Consider the following 23,851-nt stretch of genomic DNA (forward strand, 5'->3'; position numbering starts at 1 on the left):
GTATATTAATAGGGAAGAGTACATCTTTTTCAGTTTGGGAATGATGGGAAAATATGGGTTAAAGGTTGGTGTGTAATACATTTGCACCTGTCATACACACGCACTGCCCCATATGCTGCACTCTGCGGGGGGGGGGACACAGTCGCTATGTAATTCTATCACAGACGCATTTGTATTTGTAGACCAGGAATAATGTTCTCCATGTTGTTATCACTACTTCAATCTAGCCGCCCATATGTTCGACTCACTCGAGATCTCCCCTTCAGTGGCTTTGTTCACCTTGTTATTGCATTTTTTTAATACGTGAAGGAGGGGCAAGAGGACAGCACCAGAGCAAACACATCTCAGTGGTAGATTTCTGATTACAATCCACACGCACGCTCACAATCGCACTCGGATTGAGATTAAGGCTTTGTCGGAGAGAAAGGGATTTGCCCCAGGCTAACGCAAGTACAGATGTCTCAATGTGGATGGATTTCCTTTGGGATTGTCTCTGCACCCTCATTTGATAAGGAGGCATTTGTTTCGCCGAAATGAAACATAACAGTTAACTCGGCCTCAGGTCGCCAAGGCAACATGCAAATAAAAAGCACTTTCAGGAAACTCTCAGCGAAGCATGTCATATATGTAGCTTTAACTTTCGGTGTTTTTTTTCCCCTTGATAAAGAAATGTAAATGGACTGCATTTATATAGCACTTTTCTATCTGCATCACATGCTCAAAGTGCTTTACAATAATGGCTCTCATTCACCCCAATGTCAGGGCCCTGCCATACAAGGCGTTCACCACACACCAGGAGCAATTAGGGGATTAAGGACCTTACCAAAGGGCCCTTAGTGATTTTCTGGTCAGGCTGGGATTTGAACCAAGAATCCTCTGGTCTCAAGCCCAACGTTTTAACCACTAGACCATCACCTCTCCTCATCAAAAATCTGTAAGGAATGCTGTTTTTCCACTGGGATTGGCCCAGTCATCAAGTCAACATGGCAATTCACAGAGTCAACCTTTTGAAATGTTAGCATTTCAAAAGTGAATTTGATTTTTAAATAATGATAACATTTTGTACTGGTGTGGCCAAGAGAAACAGTCAAAACCCACTAAAAAGCAACACAAGACTTTAGACTTGTATAGATTTTATAGTAAGGTCTTTTAATATGTAACAAAGATCAATGTAAAGCCTAATGTCACTTTTCACAGTCAGAGCATTTCCTTATAAATTATACCAAAATGTAAAAGCATCCATATGCAGTACATATTATTTGAAAGGTTGGATAAATTTGTGCTGGTTAAAATTTTTCCGAAACTCAGGTGACCTCAGGTGATTCATTGTCAGATTTTCAAACCAAGCATAGAGTTATGTTGCGATATCTTGAGTTGAGTACAAAGTGCAAATACTGTTTGCTCAGAGTTGTGTTGAGTTGCCCTGAGCCATTCCAACCCGAGCCCAGACAGAGCCAAGGCCAAAGGAGTCCTTGTTGGGAGGAAAAAACATGTCTTTTCTTGACTTTTGCTGAGTGGTGTGCCTGCCCACAAATAATCTGCACCAAATGCAGCCAGGGGAGAGTTGTTTGGGGAAATGAGCCAAAGACACCTGAGTTTTAGCTGAGCAAAATGCCGCCAAAGTTGGCCATGTTTTAAGAGCTGCCGACGTTGCATACGCAGACCTCTGAGGACTATCTAATAGTTGGGGGAAACCCTTTAGTGTACATGATGTATAACACATACAAAGAAAGCAAGCAAGCAGGAAAATTCCCAGCAGCATGGTTTTACATAGAGAAGAAAATGTGATGAATGTGATTGTAGTTCACTCATTTTGTGCTCTTTCTAAGTTTAAAACATAAACAGAGTAACTGTTCTAGACAATGGGAGTTTAAGGCTGAATCCTCCACAGAAGGTTTTCAAGGCAACGGAGGCTTTGGAGTGGCATTTAGTGTCTTAATCTGGGGGATGAGTATGACATTGTGCATTAGAGCATGTTAATCTGATTCCCTATTGACCCTTGATATCATTGATACGATCCAAATCACACAAATGGACTGAGGACAGATGGAGAGCCAACATGAAAGGAAAAATGCACTCATCCAGGCGAGAGTTGAGACTGCAGAGGTACTAGAGAAGTATTTAGAAGCCTGATCAGTTAAAGGGATAAACAGACAGAAAGGGAGAGGGGGATGGAGGTAAGTGGAGGAGAACAGTGTGCGTGCGTGTGCGCACGGTGGAAAGAGGGTCAATGGCGCGGGTCAGGCATCATATGGAGAGGCAGATGTTGGAACATATTGTCCTGGATTACCGCACTGTACACCGGAGAGATGGACGGATGAACAAAGTATGGACAGGCGTAAGAAGAAAGGGATAAGATAGAGAGAGAGAGGTGGGGGAAGGGTGAGAGAAGGTAAACGAGAAATCAGTCGAGCAGCTCGTTTCTCTACAGGAAAGCAGAACCTTATCTGGGAAAGAGAAAAGGAGCGCAGCGAAGCGTTTTGTCAGATGTGGGAATTGCTTCAGTGTTGATGTCTTGTTCTCGACCGTGTGGGCTTCTGGGAGTTGCGAGGAAATACCATTTTGTGATAGCAGCATGGGATCAATGCAGAATCAATGGGCAATGGAGATAGGAGGGAAGGAGACTCACTGGATCAAATTCTGTCTTCTTAACACATAATAAGCAGTGGAAAATGATTGTTCAATGTCTAAACAAGTGTCAAAATATAAGCACAAGTTTATTTAGAGAACAATACATTTCTAAATCTGAAACTATTCTCACAACTTTACAGATATGCATTCTCCAAGCTGATAGTTAGAAACCTTGTCCTTACGTTGGGAAACCTTCAAGGGTTTTGGAGGATTTCCGTGTTGAACTGGGATATGCTGTCATTGTGAATTTTGAAGATGTTGTAAAAGTTCTGTCCTTTTTTTGATGTGCACATATATTCTATACATGCCAGGAGTTTTTTTTTTTTTTTTTTTGGATGTGCCACAGCTACAGTAAAGCTACATTACAAAAAGCTCCATATTTTTGTGACGGGAGCACGAAATGCTGTGGCGGTTAGGGAGAGGGTTAGGTTGGGGTTAGGGGAAGGGGTATGGTTAGAAATAGAAAAATAAAAAACACAGCATACAGGTACAGCTCTAATAAAATCCTACAATCGAACTATAAGTACACCATCATCTACAAACATGGAGAGAAAATTAATCTTGTTAATGTTTTCTTATTTATTCATTTCTGTATGAATTGGTTTCTGTGGTGACTATTACCGAGAGCAGCGAAAAGAAGATTTTTCCAACTTTCTAATGCAGCCAAAAGTGAAAATAAGCCAAATATTGTAATATTTCCACTCAAAGAACATTTCAATTTTTTTTTCTGTTAGCGAATCTACAAAATGTCATTGTCTTTGAAACTATCTGTTAAAGGTATTTAAAAAAGGGTACTGACTGTGCTTAAATCAACCACTCAGTGAACATTAATTTTTTTGTTTTCCTGTGTGGATTTTATTTTATTGCTACGTTTAATCACAGATGGGTTGATCTTGTAATGAAAGTACACAGAACAAAGAAATGCAAAAGACGAAAGACAGGGAGTGAACCAAATGAGACGCGATTGCACTGAATGTCTCTGAGTCACAATCAGTTCACACTCGCTTTTTTCTTGTCCTGCCTCTTTGTCCCCACAGACCCCACGAATGAGAAAAAAAAGGACAGACATAGAATTCGACAGGAAGTCAGATAGACAAGAATCTGTTAAGATCCATGCAACAGTCCTTGGTGTCTGTGTAAACAATAACGCTCAGACTGCTCTGAAGTGCTGCTAACTCTGACAACAAAGAGCAGGCGAGCTGGTAATCTGACTAAAGCTACAGATTATTGACCACAAAGACACACACAGGAACACGCATCGATCTCCACCTACTAGGATGACAGAAAACACAGCATGAGTCAGAGAATGGATGTGGCTTAGTGTCTCTGCACACACACACACACACACACACACACACACAAGCACACACACACATATTGTCAACAACACTAACCCCATGTTTTCCAAAAACATGTTTTCTCCCACAGAACTCCAAAAATCACCTTTTCAAGTCTCGTCAGTAAAGCAGCACGCACACAATGGGAGCACTGCATTGTGCACTGGCACTAGACGCAAGCACACACAAACAAAGTCAGGGCTACACTGTAACCTGGGGGTCAGTGCACTCCAACAAAGCATGGCTTGCTTACAGTATTTCTTGCAGAAATCTACAAAATAGCAGGTGACAGTAGTGAGAAGAGGAGCCAGATCTGCAGCCGCTGTTTAGGAAGGAAAATGCTGATACACATGAGCAAAAACATCACTCCCTGGAATATATGAACACTGGACACTCAATTTGAACTTGGCATGGGACCTTGATCGAAGATCATTTGGCCAGCTCAAACCCCACCAATGCTTCAGCAGTTAATGAGAAGATGGTGTTCTTGAGGATAAAACTGTGGGCTCAAGAACAGTGTGTTCTTGGTTATAGGTGTGTAAAGGTGAGCCACTGAACACCCAACACATTGCACCAAGTGTTCATCATGGTGTTGTAAGATGATGCTCTGGAGCTGTTGAACTGGTGCGTTGCACGAAGTGTACGGAATAATGAAGCAGGAGGACTATGTCAGAATTCTTCAGTAAAACCTCAAACCATCAGCTCAACAGTTAAATCTGGGTTCTAATTGGGTGTTTCAACAGGACATCAACGCATCAAAATTGGTTGTGGAATATAAAGCAGGTTTACTTTAATCTTTTGGAATGGTATTCCCAAAGTCCTGACCTCACCCATTGGGTCTGTGCCATTCTGCCAACTCTGCCCAGAGGATTGGTCAAATATCAATCCAAAACTCTTCCAGAAGTTTGTTGATGGCTACTACAAGCATCTGGTCAAGGTGAAACTTGCTAATCAACATTCAACCAACCATTAGGTGTGCAGTGCGTATGTTTTGTCCCTGTATAATTTCATTTAATTTATTTATATAGCACCAAATCACAACAAGGTTGCCTCAAGGCGCTTCACACAAGTAAGGTCTAACCTTACTAACCCCCAGAGCAACAGTGGTAAGGAAAAACTCCCTCTGAGGAAGAAACCTCAAGCAAACCAGACTCAAAGGGGAGACCCTCTGCTTGGGCCATATGTACGTACAGTATAAGCAGTGGTGGCCTTAGTGGCCACTATGACCCTGCATTTAGGGACTATCAATTTGGGAAGTGTGTCCGTGTTTATTTTATGCTATATATGTCAGCTTGGTTCAAAATAGGAGGGGCCATGGGGGCAGGCCACTTCAGATAAATCACTGAGATTCAATATTGCCATTTAAGAATATACTTGTGATCACACCTGCACACTCGACTTATTACAATAACCCATTTGGGGGTATTCTTTTAAGAGACAGAAGAGCACAGAAAAAATCATAGCTAAACTCATATAGGTTTGTAAGGCTAGCTAATTAAGGTAAACTTTAGCTAGCTGAGGTTAACTTGTTTTTAATATATACAGGCACTTTGTATTGAAGAAGAAATTTTAAACTAAAAAGTGTCTTTGTGATTCCTGATCCTCGAATGTTCCAACGCTAGCCGCACCTTGTTTTAGGCAGACATTTTCCTCTCTACTGCCACCTGGTGGTGATGATAATGTTATAAAGAAAATGCCACGTAATGCGTGAACCCGTGGACCTCATACGAAAGTTCCGTGCGAAAGAACGACCAAAGCTTAACAATTCGAACAGCCTTAAAGAAAGAGGGAGGGGAGTCTGCCTTGAACCAGCACCCCTCCCCCCCCAAAAAAACACCCAATCAAATTCACACACAGCACAGCAGTATGCCTGTCTAATGAGTGACATTTCAAATTCCTTCATCTCATCCTGCAACTGCGATTGTATCCTAACACACACACACACACACACTCATTGTGTTGGTCTGCATGTTTATACGTGTATGCGTGTTGCTCCTTCGGCCACCCCAGGGGGCTTAGCGCTGTCACTTCCTGTTTGTTGACATGCATGTCGTTGTGGTGACGCGCTGGGCCTGCTTTCGCAGTGCCTGCTCTCCCTGTGTATTACTTATGCGTGCACGCAGGCGTGCACGCGTGTTTGTGTGCTATTACTCGCCAGTCCATTGAGCAGGCTTTGAGTGACAGGAGCTGGCCTTGTAATGGAACTCAATTCACTCCGCAAATAAAGAGGCCTTTGAACCACTGGTCCGAATATGGCAGGACACACACACAGACACACACACACCGCCTGTGGTCCACTCGCTAGGGGGTTTGGCTGGTAGCGAGGGGGGAGCGATGAGGGAAGGAGGGGTGGGTGAGGGGTGTTCATGCTCGACTGCATGCCTTCTTCCGGCTTTTCTTCTCGGAGCCGTTGTGCAGCTAATTGAAGAGTGGAGGCTAATCGGAGCTCAGCTAGCTGGTCCTCGGCACTACATTCATGTAAACCCGCTAGAGCATGACCACTATCCTGGTTTTCCCACTACAGCATCGACAACTTGTAGAAACTGTAGTTTGTACCTATTTTTAAAGTTATTGTACACCTTTTGAGCGAAGTATTTCTTGTATTTTGTGTTACTTTCTTTTGTTACCCAACCATCCATTCTGCCAATTGTGCCTGCTCTTTTGGACCCTCCTGTTTTGAGACACTTTGAGATGAGCTGTGTAGTGAATTGGCGCTATACAAATAAATTAAACTGAAATGGACTTGAAAGTAAACCCAGATCCCATTGCGGAAGTCATCTAGCCTAATCTAGTTCAGGTCTCAAGTCAAGTCAAGTCTTGCTTTCTATGAATATATCTAGTCAGGTTGTGATACACTTTTTTGAATCAGGGCCGTATCTTAATGAGCTATAACCCACAGTCTAAAGCACACAAGTGCCTTTAGGGCATGTCCAGCTCCACTCTTCTATTTATGTGTTGTGTAATGTTAGCAGAAAGTAAGGCACAGGGTGCAAGGGTGGCAGTTTTAATCCCTGAATTAATCAAGGCTGTTAGAGTTAAACCATCAGTTAGTCATCTGTTATTCTCTTTAATTTGCACGTTAGCACCGTTAGTACAAATTAGCAGGCATCGATAGCTTGGTGACACTAGGGCTACTGATGGTGTCACAGTTCTTGAGGCAACATGCCGGCCATAGTTTTTAACAGTGGTGGGCACAGATAACCAAAATATTAACTTCGATAACAGATAATCAGATAACTGAAAAGTTATCTTCGATAAAGTTAAAACAATAAACCACCCAAAAATGTATCGGAAGTTACAGATAACCGATAACCGATAAATTCCAATATTGTCTTCGGTACACTTACAACTACTAACAAGCTGATTTTGAGTTTTAAGAGTGCTTCAACCTGGCACATTGCTGTTGAAATGGCGGACTCAGTCATTAAAACAAGAGAGGTTTTCTGGTGAGGAAAAGCGTCTGCGCGCTTAGCGTCAAAGCATGCCACGGATCATTTACAGGAGCAGCAGCTCCCTGAGGTAAAGCAGAGTTGAGCGCCTCATTCCTGCAACACCCCCTCCTCCATCTCCGTCCACCCGTTCTCCACTGTACACCCCCCCCCCCCCCCACACACACACACCCTAACCCCGGCTCCTTGACCACATCCTGTGGTCAGTTCTGTCTAACTGCTGCCCGCCTGTCAACCTACACAAAACAGTTTTTGAAAATGGTACAAACCAGAGTTGAGAAAGTTTTGTATTTTTCCATTAGATTATACATTTTTCAGTTTTATATTCCATGATCATAGAGGATGAGGAATATGTGACATTTTAGAGGACAATGTGAAGTTTGGATCTTTGCTGAAACTTTTATTTCGAAGAACAACAGAAAAATCTGAGCGTAATGAGTAAAAACATGCCATTTTTATATTATTATTGTTGTTATTATTACTTTTATAATTGCCATGTACAGAGAATATTGTTTTTGCCACATGACTGACAGGCTGCGGTTATTTCAAATTCAAATCCAATGATTTCTAAGTTTAAAAACAAAAGTGTGCATCTTTGTGCTCATCCTATCTGGTGGTTTTTTGTTGTTGTCTGCATTAAAAGAGATAAATAGCTTTGAGATAGCGAAGGAACGCAGGAGTTAATGTGGCTGACAAGAAAGACAGAAAGAAGTAGCAGTGACAGCATCGCTTCCTCGGCCATTTGCATAAACCAGCCTTTGTTTGACGCCGGTGGCCGGCAGCCAAGCACCAACAGAAGGACGGAAGTTAAACTCAAGAAAGGAGAAAAAAAAAAAGGATGGTCTTATTCCAGAAAAAAATCTTCCACCAGAAATAAATAATAACAATTATAACTATTCAAAACACCACATCAGTTAGTTCACACAAAACAACCCTTCAGAGGAGGGAGGAACCATTCTAAGGAAACAAAACGCCGTCTTGGAGATTTGTATTAGCACGACATGAAAGTCATTTTGAGCTGTGAGAGAATTTTTTTTTTTTTGGGGGGGGGGGGGGGTGTCGTTTATGAATATTGAAGCTCCTTCCAACTTGTGAATATTATGCCGCATCTGTTGCCACGGAAATATCGGCCGGCGTCTGTTTTGTGTGATACGATAAAATATTCCCGAGCAACGCGCAACATAATGCTTTTATTTAATTGGAAATTAATTAAATGCATTAATAAGAATTGGGGGGGGGAGTGGTAGGGTTGGAGGGGGGCTGTTTTTGTGTTTGTCACAGCAGTTAATAAATCAATCTTTATTTTCGACCTGTTTCACAGCATTTATGTGTTTTTTGCGTCTCGCTATCAGGACACTAAAAATGTCAATGTCTCACGTCGCAAATTTTTCTCCTCTTTCGCTCGCCGTCATCACTTTTTTTTCCCCACCTTGTGCAAGAAGACAAGCTCTCCGGTGTGACCTCGATAGCCGGGTTGTTTTCCCTTTCTCCCACGAAGCACCTGGAGGGGACGTGGCCATCTCTAGGCCTGTCAGAGAGGCTGTTAGTGCGTCTCCCACGGGGTGAAGGGAGGGTTGACAGTAGAGATGTCCTTCTCTCTCACTCGCTCTCTGTCACACAAACATGAGACGGGACACTAATGGTCTCTTCCAGAGCTTTTTAGCCGCCATCCTCTTTTTTTTGTTTGCACGCTCTCAAGTATTCATTTATTCATGTTGTCCCTTTCTTCTTCTTTTTTCCTCCTACCCTCTCCTTTCCTCCCCCAACTTGATTCCTGTCTGTGTCTTTCTGATGTCACGTCTCTCTCTCTCTTTCTCTGTCTCTCTCTTTTCCTCCTCCCGCACTACAGCACCTGTATGCCGCTCAGCTGGCGGCAATGCAGGTTTCACCTGGAGCCAAGCCACATGGAGGCAGTCTGCCACCCCAGGCCAACCTCGGAACTCACTCCCCACCCACAAACAGTCACCCACAGAACGACAAGAGTCGCAGTCCCCCTCCACCAAACAAGACCAAGGTAAGGGGAAGGTGTAAAGGCCTCTATTTTTGATGGGGAGGTTAACACTATTATTGGAACTGCTGGGGCCCTATCTTCCACCCATAACACAAGTGGCATTTGTAATTTACACCTGGTGCTGTTGTGGTACAACTGAGCTGATTCATGCACCTAAGGCTGAGGTGTGGACAGGCACAGTGCTGGTCTCATCTGGCAGCAGAATACAGTTGCACCACAAATCAGCAAAAACCCCTCCTAAAGTCCACCAACGCAACATATTTCTATTTACGGTGCATTCCGAAAGTATTCGCAGAGTTTCACTTTTTACACATTTTGTTATGTTACAGCCTTATTCCAAAATGGAGTAAATTCATTTTTTTTCCTCTCAAAATTCTACTCACAACACCCCATAATGACAACATGAAAAAGTTTTTTTTTTTTTTTTTTTTGCAAATTTATTAAAAATTAAAAAACTAAGAAATCACATGTACATAAGTATTCACACCCTTCAAGAGCGCTCTGGAGCAGGTTTTCATCCAGGATCACTCTGCACATTGCTGCATTTATCTTTTCCGCGATACCAACTAGTCTCCCAGTTCCTGCCACTGAAAAACATCCCCACAGCATGATGATGCCACCACCATGCTTCACTGTCGGGATGTTGGCCTGGTTTCCTCCAAACATGACGCCTGGCATTCATGCCAAAGAGTTCAATCTTTGTCTCATTGGACCAGACAATTTTGTTTCTCATGGTCTGAGAGTCCTTCAGGTGTCTTTTGGCAAACTCCAGGTGGGCTGCCATGTGCCATTTACTAAGGGGTGGCCACTCTACCATACAGGCCTAATTACTGGATTGTTGCAGAGATGGTTGTCCTTCTGGAAGGGTCTCCTCTCTCCACAGAGGAATGCTGGAGCTCTGACAGAGTGGCGATCGGGTTCTTGGTCACCTCCCTGACTAAGGCTGTTCTCCCCTGATCGTTCAGTTTAGACAGGTGTCCAGCTCTAGGAAGTGTCCTGGTGGATCAGAACGTCTTCCATTTACAGATGATGGAGGCCACTGTGCTCGTTGGGACCTTCAAAGCAGCATAAATGTTTCTCTACCCTGTCTAGGAGATCTACAGACAATTCCTTTGACTTCATGTTTGGTTTGTGCTTTGACATGCACTGTCAACTGTTGGACCTTATATGTAGACAGGTGTGCGCCTTTCCATATCATGTCCAATCAACTGAATTTACCCCAGGTGGACTCCAATTAAGCTGTAGAAACATCTCAAGTATGATCACTGGAAACACGACACACCTGTGCTCAATTTTGAGCCTCATGGCAAAGGCTGTAAATTCTTATGTACTGTACATGTGATTTCTTTTTTCTTTTTTTTTCTTTTTTTTTTTTTTTGATAAATTTGCAAAAATTAAAAAAAAATCACATTAACATTATGGGGTATTTTGTGTAGAATTTTGAGGGAAATAAATTTATTTCATCCATTTTGGAATAAGTCTGTAACATAACAAAATGTGGAGAAAGTGAAGGGCTGTGAATACTTTCCGGACGTACTTTATATTGTGCAACACTCAGACACACCTTACAAAAGTGAGTTCATGTCACACAAACAATTATTACATGAAATACAAGTACACACTCATAGAAAATACATTACTTCACTTTCGTGATTCACTGCTTCACCTCAGGGAGCTTTGGTGGCCACTGTCTGTTAGTGCACTGTTATACATTGTCGATGAACCATTAACTCACCAGAAAACTCATTTGCAGCCATTTTCTCAATACCACTATACTGTATGGCTGCTGCACTCCATCTCATATGGAATGACACGTGACAGTCTGATTGGTTTATTTAATGTTATGCCACAAACCTGCCCATGATTAATGAAGGGGAAAAATCCAACCCCTTTGCACCCAGTACACAACTTTGCTTAGATTACCCGGCTTCTCCATAACATTTCAGACATGCCCTACATTGATTTGCACTATGCCTTTCAGACCGTGCAACATAGACCATCAAGATAGTGCCCCAAAGCTTTCATTTTAGACATAAAAATTTGATAAGCAATGTTTCCTTGGTATTGCATGCAAGAATCTGAATCGAATGGCTTCCTGGATGATGATTTCACTGCAGTGCATGACCTGAAATGTTGTTTTGTTGCTTGTTTTACGGCTGCATCCGGATTCCCTTTTGAAAATGATTATTAGATTCACAAACTTCCGTGACAAAACTCACTCCAACTTTATCAGGAAACTCCAGCTGGTATCTCGTTGCGGAGGCTTTGAGGATGTATTGAAGTTTTTGCCGTTTTCTCGGCTGGCTGGCCACATAGGGGTGAAGCCCTGTGTCCATCCAAGTGGAATTCTATGAATATCTGTCTGGCCGATGGGGACCTGCCCACCTGCACAACATCATATACACACACATGTAACCTTCACGGCCCCCCTGCCAGCGTCTGCCCACCATAAGACCTGAGTGGGCGATCGAAACATTCGCAGGACCAGATGTGCCTAACAGTGGGACAGCACTATTAAAACCCCCTCAAAGTTTGAAAATTTGAATACAGTGTTGTGCTAACCCAGCAGATTTCCATCCCGTTTTTTGTTGTTGTCTCACAGACATATTAAAGACAGTTTGTCCCCCCAGAGTTTGCACCCTTGCTTCCTTGTCCATCACGTCCCTCTAAACATTGAACAAGCACATATACACACAGTACGACACTCACTTTATTACCATATATATGAAGTTGGGCTGACAGGCGGCCAGGGTGACCTGCGGTGGACTGGGGAGCCATAATGGCCTCCCCAGTCCACCAGGAATGGCGGACTGGGAGTGGACCCAGACAGGCCCTGTAGCCAAAATGGCTTGAATGATCACACTGCTGTTTTTGGCGTTACTCCCCTGAGCAGCGACACTGTTTGCTAGCGCAAAGAGACAAACATTAGATAAGCGCTCTGTATTCTTTCTTTCATTCTTCTACTGCTGAAGTGCTGTCATGTTCACTCTTTCTTTTCGATCATCTGCTTGCTCACCGGGCCAGTGACATGTATATTTCAGAGGTGTTCCGTCCCTCAGGGCTCTATCTTGGATCTCCGTTCATTTAGAGAGCTGTTGGCTGCCTCTGCTCACAGCTGTTTGGTCTCAGGCGCACACCGCTTAAGTGCTTTACCCTCGGGTGGAACACGGATGCAAACGCACAAGCAGGTGTGCAACAGGTTCACCCTGCCAACTGGAAGGCATCGCAGTCCCTTCACACATTCACACATGCACAAATCACGGCAGCTTTCTTATACACACATGCACTCATGCACGCACGCATTTGGCGGCGTGCATCCCACACGCACGTGGAGATTTTGCAGTTAGCATGCAGAGAAACAGCTGAGACCTCTGTTTCCATTTTCCCTCTCAAACTGAAACATCTGGAGTGTAACAGGCTGGTTTTCATCAATTACACTCACCATTGAATAATCAGGCAAAAAGGAATTTCTATAATCCTGAATTATAAATATAATGTGTATGTCCAGAATATATTCCTTAATCATTTGAATTTGCTCCTTTTATTGTTTTTTAATCACAATAACCCCCATTTAAGACTAATCACCGTAATGGGTTTATATAAATTACTGTACTTCAAATGGTTTTAGTTTTGGCAGTTCAGAATGTATTGGACACTGAAGAGTGCTTTCAGTTCCATTATTTTTCCCATTCAGAAACAATAATTAAGGGTCCTGCAAGTTTTGCAAACGCAACTCCCCCCAAATTGAAACTTTGCACAGGTTCTGTGCACAGCAGGTAGCTCAGTGGGATAAAGAGTTGGACTACCAGCAGGTAGACCTGAGTTCATTTCCCTGTCTGTGTCCTGTCTGTAAATGGGCACCAGCCTTGGCTGAGGCCATGGGGGGCATTGCCCCCAGACTCTGTAGTCTGAAGCGACTGAAAGTCAGGTTACTTCCTCAGCCAAGGCTGGTACCATTTACAACTGGGTGGACTGGAACAATGCAGATGATGTATCTTGTCCAAGGACACCAGCAGGTAGCTTGATTAGGAATCAACCATAGATCTACACACTAAAAGTCCAACTCCAGTCAAGTCCAACATCTTCAAAGAGATAATTGGATTTTTGTTTGTGTGATATTCATAAGTAGAATAGAACTCCTGCTATGCTGCTTGGATTTCAATGAAACTTAACACAATAGGAGCACACTGTGTGAAGATGTGCGTGACGGAAGATAATTCCAGTCGTACGTTCTCAAGGGGAGATAATTGAACTTTTGCTGTTGTTATTTTTAATGCATCATATTTGTCCATTACATGTGCAAAAGTTGACCAGTTTGTTCCATCACCTATTTCATCACAAAAGATTTACCATTCATCATTTTGTGAGCTTTGTCCCAGACCCATAGTTACATTTGGTGTAAATAATTACACAAGTATACTGTAGCATTTAGTCAATGCACCGGTTGTGATTCTGGACAGGGGTCACGGCGGCCCTTTGGCCTACATACAGGGACCAACTAAAAACATCCAACCACTTCATGCTGTGTGTCATTTCCGCTCTATAATTTTGGACTTACATCATGCATAAAATTGCAAAATTGTCTACTGCACGTCATACAATCTTCAAAAACGGTTGAAGATATTTTATTTTTCATCACTTTTTCAAGTAGCGCTCACCCAGTACGCTTTTCAGTATGCAGAACAATAAAAATTGAATTGAGAGATTGCCGACCCAAACATGGGAATGTTTGTCTTTGTGCTCAAACTAAATCTGTTGATTTCTATTTTGAAATGTCCTATAAAGAGACATCGGTGACATCTGCAACACATTCCAGAAAAATATCACAATGTCCTAACATAATTAATATCAAAACCTCTCTTGTAGTTGGAAGATAACTCATTGTAGATGAGGAAAAAAGCCCCCCAGCTAGATGAAAAGACAGGCCCGTGGTATTGACGTGTACGTTGTCTGTCGCTCGATAAGTGACCCGCAAATATACGAGCTTCCACCTCTGCCCCGGATAAACGAACGCGGTGCCCGCACACTTGTCCTGTTAATTGAACCGTCAGCTCCCGTGATAAGATGCAGAAACCTGATGTGGCATTTGTGTCGGCATCCTCACAAACACACACACACACACACACACACACACACACACACACACACACACACACACACACACACACACACACACACACACACACATTCTCTCTCTCTCTCTCTCTCTCTCTCGGAACGTGTTTTCTGTCTCAAAGCTGGAGACTGTTTCATCAGCCAACAGACACACAAAAGCAATTGTATTAATTTAAGATTCCAAGCTTTTTGGTGTCTTTACAAGCCCCCTCTGCTCCCCCCCGCGCACACATACCCACACACACTCTGTCTTGAGATTTAGAGCTTGTTGAACGACATCTCACAGTAATGCACACATGCACAAAAGTGGGTCCAAGCCTCTCAGCTTGACTGTCTCAACTAATTCCTCCACACTGGCATAATGCAGGTTGGCCACCTTCCCACCACAGGATTTGGCTCGTCGCAAAGAGGAAACTATCCCCCCCACCCCCCACCCCATCCACTGTACAAGAGGCAAAAGGCATTATCTATTTGTAACAAATATTCCAGCGCTTTCCCAGCCAAAGCTCTCCATAATACGGGTCAGGATTGAGAAGATCCCGCTCAGTTTTTCTCTTTTCTCTCCTCGTCTTCTCCGGCCTATTGTCTTACTGAAGTCATCTTTGGAGGTCTCCTTGTATTTAGAAAGCCCCCACCCCCCATCCACTGCCTCTAATGAAGGACAATCCGGTTAGGCCTCATCGAACTCGCGCGCGCACACACAAAATGATCAGACACACACACATACATACATACCGGCTTAATTGGAAGGGCTTAATTGAGTTGTGAGGAGCTCATAAGGCTTTGTACGACTGAAGGAGCGGGAATGAGGGGAAGTCGGCCTTAATGAGTGGATGTAACACACACACGCACACACACACACAGGACTCGTTGGAGCTCGCTGTATGCCAGATTCCACACTACGTTGGCAATTAGACTGATGATCAGAAAATTAATACTTTTGGTGCTAGGGTTTAAATTTAGTCAAAATAAGACCACAAATAATGCTAATTAAAAAAAAATGGAAAAGATTATTGGAGGAAAGCACTTTAGTAAAACTGTAGATCAGCCATTCCCAAACTTAAGGACACAGCCGCCCACTGGGAAATCTGAAAATCTTCTGCAGCCCACATGAATACGAGACAAAGATGAAGTACTTCCATAAATGCAGTGTAATGTTGTTTTACGATGAACCAGTACGATTTGAGAATGGGGTTTCAACTAATAGATACTACTACAGCAAACACACTGATCAATCAGTTCTCCTAAAGGTACTATGAACTAGGGTTTGGGAGACTAATGGTTATAAATCAGTTGAGTTAAACTTGTTCTGCCGCTACTTCCACATCTTTAAACTGTCATACAAGTTCAGAAGTCAGCGTGACGCTCTAGTGAGACTGGATCACAGTCAACTTTGTGAGGTCAAATCGTTCAAGTCACAATTTATTAATACTATCATAATGATTCAGAATGGGAATGTTATGCTATGCTATTTATGTGATGCTAACAACAGCTGGCTTCTTCTTCTTCTGGACTTCTTCTATACTGCACTTTCTAGCTCCTGTCATGTGGTGCTGCCCCAAGTGGTGAGCAAGATAAGCAGAGGCAGCACCAACATGTTGCACACACTCATAAAAACCTGAAGAATGTCCCCTGCTTTCTCATGAAATATCTATTTGAAGATAAGCACTGCCAGTTTTGGCATATTTTAATTTATTGTGGAAAATGAATGTCTGTGTTAAACACCGAATTGTATTGCATTGAATCGACTTGCATCAATTTGTTCCATACTAAAAACTATCATTCCTGAATTGTGCCATAGGCTAGATGTCATATCATTTTATAAGGGAGAGTTGCTCATTCCTAATAAACATGTTATTCAATTAAACACAATAATTGTGTGTCAACATGGGCGTATGAAAATGCATTGCAAATTTGTAATCCATTCACATAACACAAGTTGTAAACCTGCATATTTTCTTTCAAGACTTTCAAGGCCCACAATGGTGTCACGACCCACACTTTCAGATTCACTGCCATAGATTATGTCCTGGAGAATCAGATGCACAATGGTTGGAATTGAAGAAACTGAATTGTCCCTCAAATTCCCATTAAGCCGCCCCTTTGCCCCCATGTTGATTCTGCGTTATAATTGTGGATTTTAATTACGCAGATCGGTCTGGAGACATCTGGCCCCACAGCGATCAAATTCCTTCCTTCCTGTCACATGTCCCTCAAAAAGTTCCAGTGATTGGATTAGGTCAGCAGCAGGGGTGGTGTTGCCATGACAGTTAATGTTAACAGCCGCTGACACCATGCGATGGACCACATGAGCTGAACGAAAACTCACCGCATGTTACAAATAAAAGTACACAAACATGCACGGAAGGAGTTCTTGTTGTACTGTGTTCACATATATTTGATACACATATACTCTTGACCAGCAGTTGTTGCAGTTTGGTGTTTGACAAAACGCGCTCCTGTTTCTATTGGGGCGCGTGCATATTGAAGTGGCATGCGCTCTTCTGTTGTGTTTGCCGTTTGACACGAATCACGGTGTCAGCAAGGTGTGGCTTTGATTGTTGCTCCGGTATCATCTGAAGCATTCCTGTGCATGTTTACCTGAGCGTGCATGTCCTTCCCGGTGAAGTGTGCACTTGCATGCGCATGATGAAACGTCCTGCCGATTGTGCACCGATTGAAGGGTGACGCGCTTGCTGTTTTTGGAACGTAGTTGTTTTGCATGTACGTGTTCGTGGCTTGCACCAGTTCTATGAATATTTATCTTATTTGCTCATCTTACGCGTGTGAGGAGCTGCCGGAATGTGGGCAGCGGCATGCGCACCGTGTCCCACCAGGCTTGCCTTCGGCTCGCCGTGCATGGGCTCCCATTTAATCAGCACGGAATTTATCTGGTCTCGGTGAGGGAGGGTGAGGGGCCCTCCCCTGACTCCCGCGTCCAAATTCTACGGTGGTCACAGCAGGCGACACTGTGCTGTTTTGGTTTTTGCAGGACAGTGAGGGTGCACAGCCACTGAACCTGTCGGCCAAGCCTAAGGCATCCGAGAGCAAGTCACCCAACTCCCCCCCAACTTCCCCACAGGTCCATGCTGCTGCAGCCGCCAAGCTGGGCCCCACCGGCTCCATGAAGCACAGTGTCGCCCCGTCAAGTGTCGGAGGACCGCCGGGCAGAATCAGCTCAATAGGTAGGTGGGCATGACATTTGCACAACACCTTGAGCACAAAAAGTGATTTACGTCATGATTAAAAACAGTTACGGCAACACCTAGAAGACTGTCAGATGTCACTAAATCCTACACCTTGTTGCTTTAAAACAATGTAGTTGTAAGCGAAGCAAAACACAGCATGTTTTTAATTGTTCATCATAGAAAAAAAAGTTCTTTGCATCTCACTCGCCTATGACTCCAGGCGCGCAATAGATTGGTGATGTTTCTAAGGTGGACGGCCCCTGTTTTGATGACCTTGTTTGCATACAAAGTAAAATTTTAATCAGCAAATTACCATTATAGTTTTTATCAGATGCACCACTCTTCTCATGTTTTTGTCTCCTTGGATGCAACAAAAAGTATCCTTGCCGTTATTTTGCTTCCAGGAATGTTGCCATTGTTGGCAAGTAGAATCATAATCATACCCATCCACACACACACACGCACATAAATTATGGCATAAATGGACCGCTATTTTGTACTCTTAATCCATTTTGCACGCAACACTGATAGTTCAAATATTACACGTATGTAACAGGCTATAATTAGAGTGTTTGCATTTTTTTTCTTGCGTGTTGCTGTTTGCCTCCAGGCTGCTTCATTGTTACGTGTTTATTAGTGAGTGAAAGAGACACAGGAGCAAGAGGAGGAAAAAAGCAAGATGTGCGGATTAACGTCCCCGCTTCCCTCGCTCCCTCACCCCCCGTATGATGAACCGAGGGAATAATAAGGAGAGGAGTGCATGACAGACAGGAGGTATCACCAATGAGATTAGACAAGCCTCTTACACTTACCAGGACAGCGCAAACACCCAGCATTAATGACACAATGACTCATACGCACGCACATAAACACAATTCTACCTCCTCCTCCTCCTGTGCAATAGGCAGTTACCCCCCCCTCCCCACTCTGCTGCCACTTTTTTCTGACTTCTCGGCTAATCTCACTGTTTTTCAACAAATCGCCGGATTTAATATCAGATTAGTGGATTTACAGTCCCAGATGTTTTTTGTTCTGGAAAATGTATTACAGTGTTTAAAGTTGCGTGTGATCCCGGCAGAATGTTTGGGCATGGAGGTGAATATGTTTTGTGTTTCACGTTCCCGTTGCATCCTAGCTTAGCTCTCATCTGTTGCCCCTGAGTTTGGTCAGGGGCACATTTGTTGTTACAGCTGATAGCCATTTTATGAGGCTGTTCCTGCACAGCGGCATCGTTCCTTCCCGTTTAATCCTGAATAACAAATCACTGCGTGTTTTGAAGTATCATAGTAACTTCTTCATCCATCTTTGCCAGTCGTGAACAATGTTGGTATCCGTGGTAGTTACGGCCATCATTGGCACCAAATTTTAAATTTGGGATCCAAATTTTGAACTGTTTAAAAATTTCATTCCAAGTCTCGAAATCGTTGACAGTACATGGTAACTTCCGGGTGTTCGCAGTCTTAATGGCTTCAGTCATGTTCAAACTCGTTTAAACAGGGTATTTCTAGTGACTACTGCTTGAAACGTGTTTGATCGTGCTCCATCAGGGTAAAAATTTGAAGCCAAAGCAGCGTTTGTTCCGTCTTTTATTCAGAGCTGACCAGCTTGAGCTTTTGTTTTTGTGAGGGTTGCCAGGTGTGTATTTTAAAAGCCAGCCAGTTGCCAGGTCTGCACTTTTTATCCAGCCTGTTAGGAGGCTAGCTGGATTAAGTTGTGTCATTATGTTTTTGCACTTTTTTTGAATTGTGGGCAATCTTGGTGCAACAGCACCCTGTGGAATAATCCTGATAGAACTGGCATTGAAAGCACAGTGGCGTGACCAGACTTATTTGATCAGGGTGGCCCTGGCAGGGATTGGGGTGGATGGACTATAAAGTACGAGCTCATGCACGCAAGTGCAAACACACATCACTTTAGTTTACTTGATGGAAACAGAACTTAACATCCAGGTTTAAGGATGATGCTAAAAAAAAATCACCCTTTTTCACAGTAGGCTAAGTGCTATAATGCTAACCCAGATTACTAAAATACCATAGCAGCTATTGCGCCTCTCACAAAAGTGTTCAAGTCCCACCTGGTTTACAATAACAGGGCAGTATCAGGTGTAACCATCCAAATTCCAGGGGTAGCGTGTGCCACCCAAAGCCACCCTCTGGATCCATCCATGGTGGTAGAGAGTTATGAATTAAATTCTTACAGGATATACTGGAAAATAAATCATCAGCAACAGCACTGTGCACAGAATTACATTTTAACCCCACAAAGGCATTCACACGTGTATCTTTCCTTTAAAACCCACCTGGAAAATACATTTCAGTATTCTTTTGTTTGAGTTATTTGTCATATTTGGAACAGGATGTTGCGGAGGAACACACAGTACCTCGAGGAACAGCCTGATAATGTGTTCAAGAGTTCAAATTAAATTTATTGTGAACTGGAAGCCAGACTTTCTATGAAAAGGCACTTTGAAATTGAAGGATTTGGATGATATGAGACATGAGGAGGGACTGTACTCAGAGTTTTGCAGTAACTAATACTGCCACCAAAAACATAAAAATACAAATTAATCATCAGCACATAAAAGTACAGACATATATTAAATGAAGCCAATTAATTTGGACTTTTATAAGATTTACGCTGCACAGATTGCATCCGATTTGGGTCATTTGAAGTTTAGCTCTTTTCATTTGTTTCATTGTAATAAAACATAAATCGTGTGCAGCACAAGATGTGATTGATCGTGAAAATTGTGTTGCTCAATTTTAAAAATATAAAGTCTCGGAAAAGGGGAAAAACAAACAGCTCAACTCATCCAGTTACAGGTTTTAGGCAGAATTCTCCACAGTCCATCATTTTTGACACTTACTCACCCAGAGGCACTTTTTTTATTTCTGTGCTTCCATCTGTCCATCCCTCCATCCATCCATCTGTCTCAAACCAACCTGAAGGGTTGTCAACATGTGTAACTTCTGCGGCTATCACATTTGTCTTTATCCAAGGTTGCAAAATGCCAACCTCCCCGCTGCCTAAAACATTGATTGTGACTTTCACACTGAAACAGTAGCTGTTTTTGGTATGAGTGAACTGGGCCGGGCGGCATTTTTTCATGACACATGGGGGCAGCACAAAATAAAAGCTGTTTTCTGTACCATATCACTTTGTGGGGAATTGGCAAATTGGTGCCCCCTGCAGCTGCAGGTGTCCCTGCTTGCTGAGAAGATGCACAAAAGCAGTGAGAAGGGGAAAGGAGCACGCAGGGGAAATGCACCTCTAGCTTTCGCTAATGGAGCGGACGGGGTGGAAAGGGGATGGAATTAGTGGGCTAGAATTCAGTTACACCTCGACTTTCTTCCAAATAACGTACATCTCATTCATAATATTATAAATACACGCCTATAATTCCTGCATCTTCTTTCTGAATTGTGTGAAATGGCTAATAAAAATAAAAATAGGTGATAAAAAAATGATTATGTGGTCTTGTCTTGACTTCTGGTCGTGAGTTGGCGGGGGATCTGTTGATTGTCGAGTGCCAAATAAACAGAGATGGACAGAAAATGGTCAAAGCCAATTTGGGAAAAAAGAACATAATAAGAGGAGAAACAAGCAAAGAATAAAGGTATGTTACTGTGTTCTTTCTGGATGATTACAGTGTCCATGTCATGAATTGGTGGTATAACACGTTTGTTAGCCTTCTTGCTATGATGCTTGCTAAATTGGTATGCTTGGGTGGATATTTTGGGCAGAAATATTAAAGCAGTAATGTGTGTAAAATTAACACATTCTTCAATAGAAGAATGACTCATACTTGCAACAAAAAGTTCAGTTATTATTTATATCCATGATTTGGATTAACTTTGGGCCCTGTAATTAGCCAAACAGAATTTTCATATCTGTAGGTAGTTTCAAAGACAGACATTTGCCATTTGCTACAATTCCATTTCGTGACAAAGCATAGTTTACCAGTCATAAATAAAAGTGTGTCAAGCATAGAATTTGAGGCAGTAACCAAGGAGCTAATTGTTCCTCCCTGAAAGACAGATTAATAAAGCGCCTAATAACAGACATTTAGTATGTAAGGGCATGTTTATTCAAATTTGCAATTCATGGATGTTTTGTTTAAGAGTTACATTGTAGCTTGTGGACTTTTGATGTCAATTTTAATTTAAAATTTAGGGCCACTTCTAAAATTAAAAAAAAATTACAAAATATTATTATTTTATTACAAAATCATAAAAAATAATAAAACAAAAGTTTGTGGATTTTGGCATTGTGCGGGGGGGGGGGGGGGGGCTCATAGGGGGTCTCGCCCGGAGAGTAATTCAGTGTAGAGCCGCCACTGCTCAGAAACTTTTGTGTGTGGTAGAAAGAAGGATAGAGAGGAACAGCCGGAGACCCCCCCACCACCACCCACCTTTTCTATCTGGGTCACTTGTCTGGATGTTTGGCATCACTGTCAGTGCAAGAAAGAGACACATTGGAGTGTATAAGAATGTCGCTGTCTTTTGACTCTAGATTAAAATTGACTGCTGCCCAATTCTGTCGAGCTCTCTCCTGTTCCCTCCCAGCACCACCACCTCCCCCCAACCCCAATTTGGCCCCACTCGCATCCAGATTTTCCAGTTATGACTTCTGAAAGAGTTCACGGCTCTGTCATTACCAATCTGAAGCTGGTAATCTGGCTTGAGATGGCATTAGCAGCATGGATTAACGCAGATAAAGGCCCCATAAACCAGCTGCGGCTCTTTGTTAAGAGCGAACCCGACCTGATACAACGAGGCAGTGGCTGCGTGCACAATCTCACGCACGCACACACACACACACACACACACACATGCACAGTCAGTGCGGATGCCTCGGATGCCTCATCGGGAACTAAACTGTGGAAATAACACAAAGAGAGCGCAGAGATCTGATGCTCGGCGGCAGGACAGATGTTCACAGCCGTGGACTTTTTGGCTGGTCACATTGCTTCAAAGTCGAGCTCTTAGCTTTGAAATAAAGGAACAGAACCGTCCCTGTGTGTTCGTAGGGAGGGAAGGTAGGGAGGCGGTGGATTTTTAGCTAAAGGCGCAGCGTTGACTCATAACTGCCAGCAGTCAAATGGTCCGAGTGTGTTAGTCTGGGAGAGTCAAGAGTGCCTTAATGACGTTACCTCGCCGCTGAGAAGAGAATTAATTCTACATGACGTCCTCCCGTCTGCTTTCCACACAGAAACATCTGCATTTTAAATGTATGTTTCTATTCTCTCCGTACGGCAACAATTCATTTATTCAGTAAACACATGAATGACATCAGTAGTTTTCTCAGTGCTTAATTCTGAAGCCAAATCTCGGTGTGTCTCTGTCTCCCTGTGTCCTCTCCCTCACTCTGTTCGTGTCTGCACAGACTTGTTGTCATCGTTGTCCTCGGGAGCTTATCTGAACGACCATGAGGCGGTCACCAAGGCCTTTGCCGAGGCCCGGCAGATGAAGGAGCAGCTGAAGAGAGAGCAACAAGTCCTGGATGCCAAGGTGGCCGCCGTCAGCAACCTCAGCCTCAACAACGGGCGCTCAGACAAGGTAGACACCCCCCCCCCCCAACCCCTACCCCCCGTGCCACACTCTGAGCTTAAACCTGAAAATAAAAACAGAAGGTTATTCACAGGCTGCATAGCTACAGTGGGCGAGTAACGGCCAACTCTGTAATACACCAATTAACAGAGGAGAGCAGACGGAAGACCCCAGTATGGTAACATCAAATATTATCACATGGACTAAAATAATTAAAAGAAAAAGAAAATTCACTCAAATATTCTTACTCCCTATCAACTGTTTTTGACATCATAATATATGAATGTTTAAAAAAGAGAGAGAAAAAAAAAACATTGACATTTTTTCTCCATTAGATCATTGTGACATCATAAAGCAAAATTTTCCTTCATCAGATCTTTGTGGCATCATAAAACAAAATGAAAAAAATAAAAAAATAAAATAGGTCACAAGATTTAAAAAAAAATCTGAACAGCAGTCACAATTCTGGCCCACCCTCCATGACATGTTGTAACATCATAAAACAAGAATATTCAAAAGTTTGTCCTATCTGATTTTGTACAATAAAGCAAGAATGTTGCAAGAAGGCTGG

At 42.9% G+C, this 23,851-nt stretch overlaps 1 protein-coding gene across 6 annotated transcripts in view; it reads left to right on the top strand.

Annotated features, from left to right (window-relative positions):
* sox5 (SRY-box transcription factor 5) overlaps positions 1–23,851 on the top strand; it is a 396,290-nt gene that overhangs the window by 358,687 nt on the left and 13,752 nt on the right. For 5 of the 6 annotated variants that reach the window (XM_034163653.1, XM_034163650.1, XM_034163651.1 and 2 more), the window contains 3 exons: positions 9,267–9,431; positions 17,536–17,728; positions 23,117–23,289. In XM_034163653.1, the coding sequence (XP_034019544.1) occupies positions 9,267–9,431; positions 17,536–17,728; positions 23,117–23,289 (531 nt within the window). The remainder of the gene's footprint in view (positions 1–9,266; positions 9,432–17,535; positions 17,729–23,116; positions 23,290–23,851) is intronic. The other variant, XM_034163655.1, reaches the window with a different exon arrangement.

The sequence above is a fragment of the Thalassophryne amazonica genome, chromosome 22 (genome assembly GCF_902500255.1).
Source record: "Thalassophryne amazonica chromosome 22, fThaAma1.1, whole genome shotgun sequence".
Lineage (NCBI taxonomy): Eukaryota > Metazoa > Chordata > Actinopteri > Batrachoidiformes > Batrachoididae > Thalassophryne > Thalassophryne amazonica.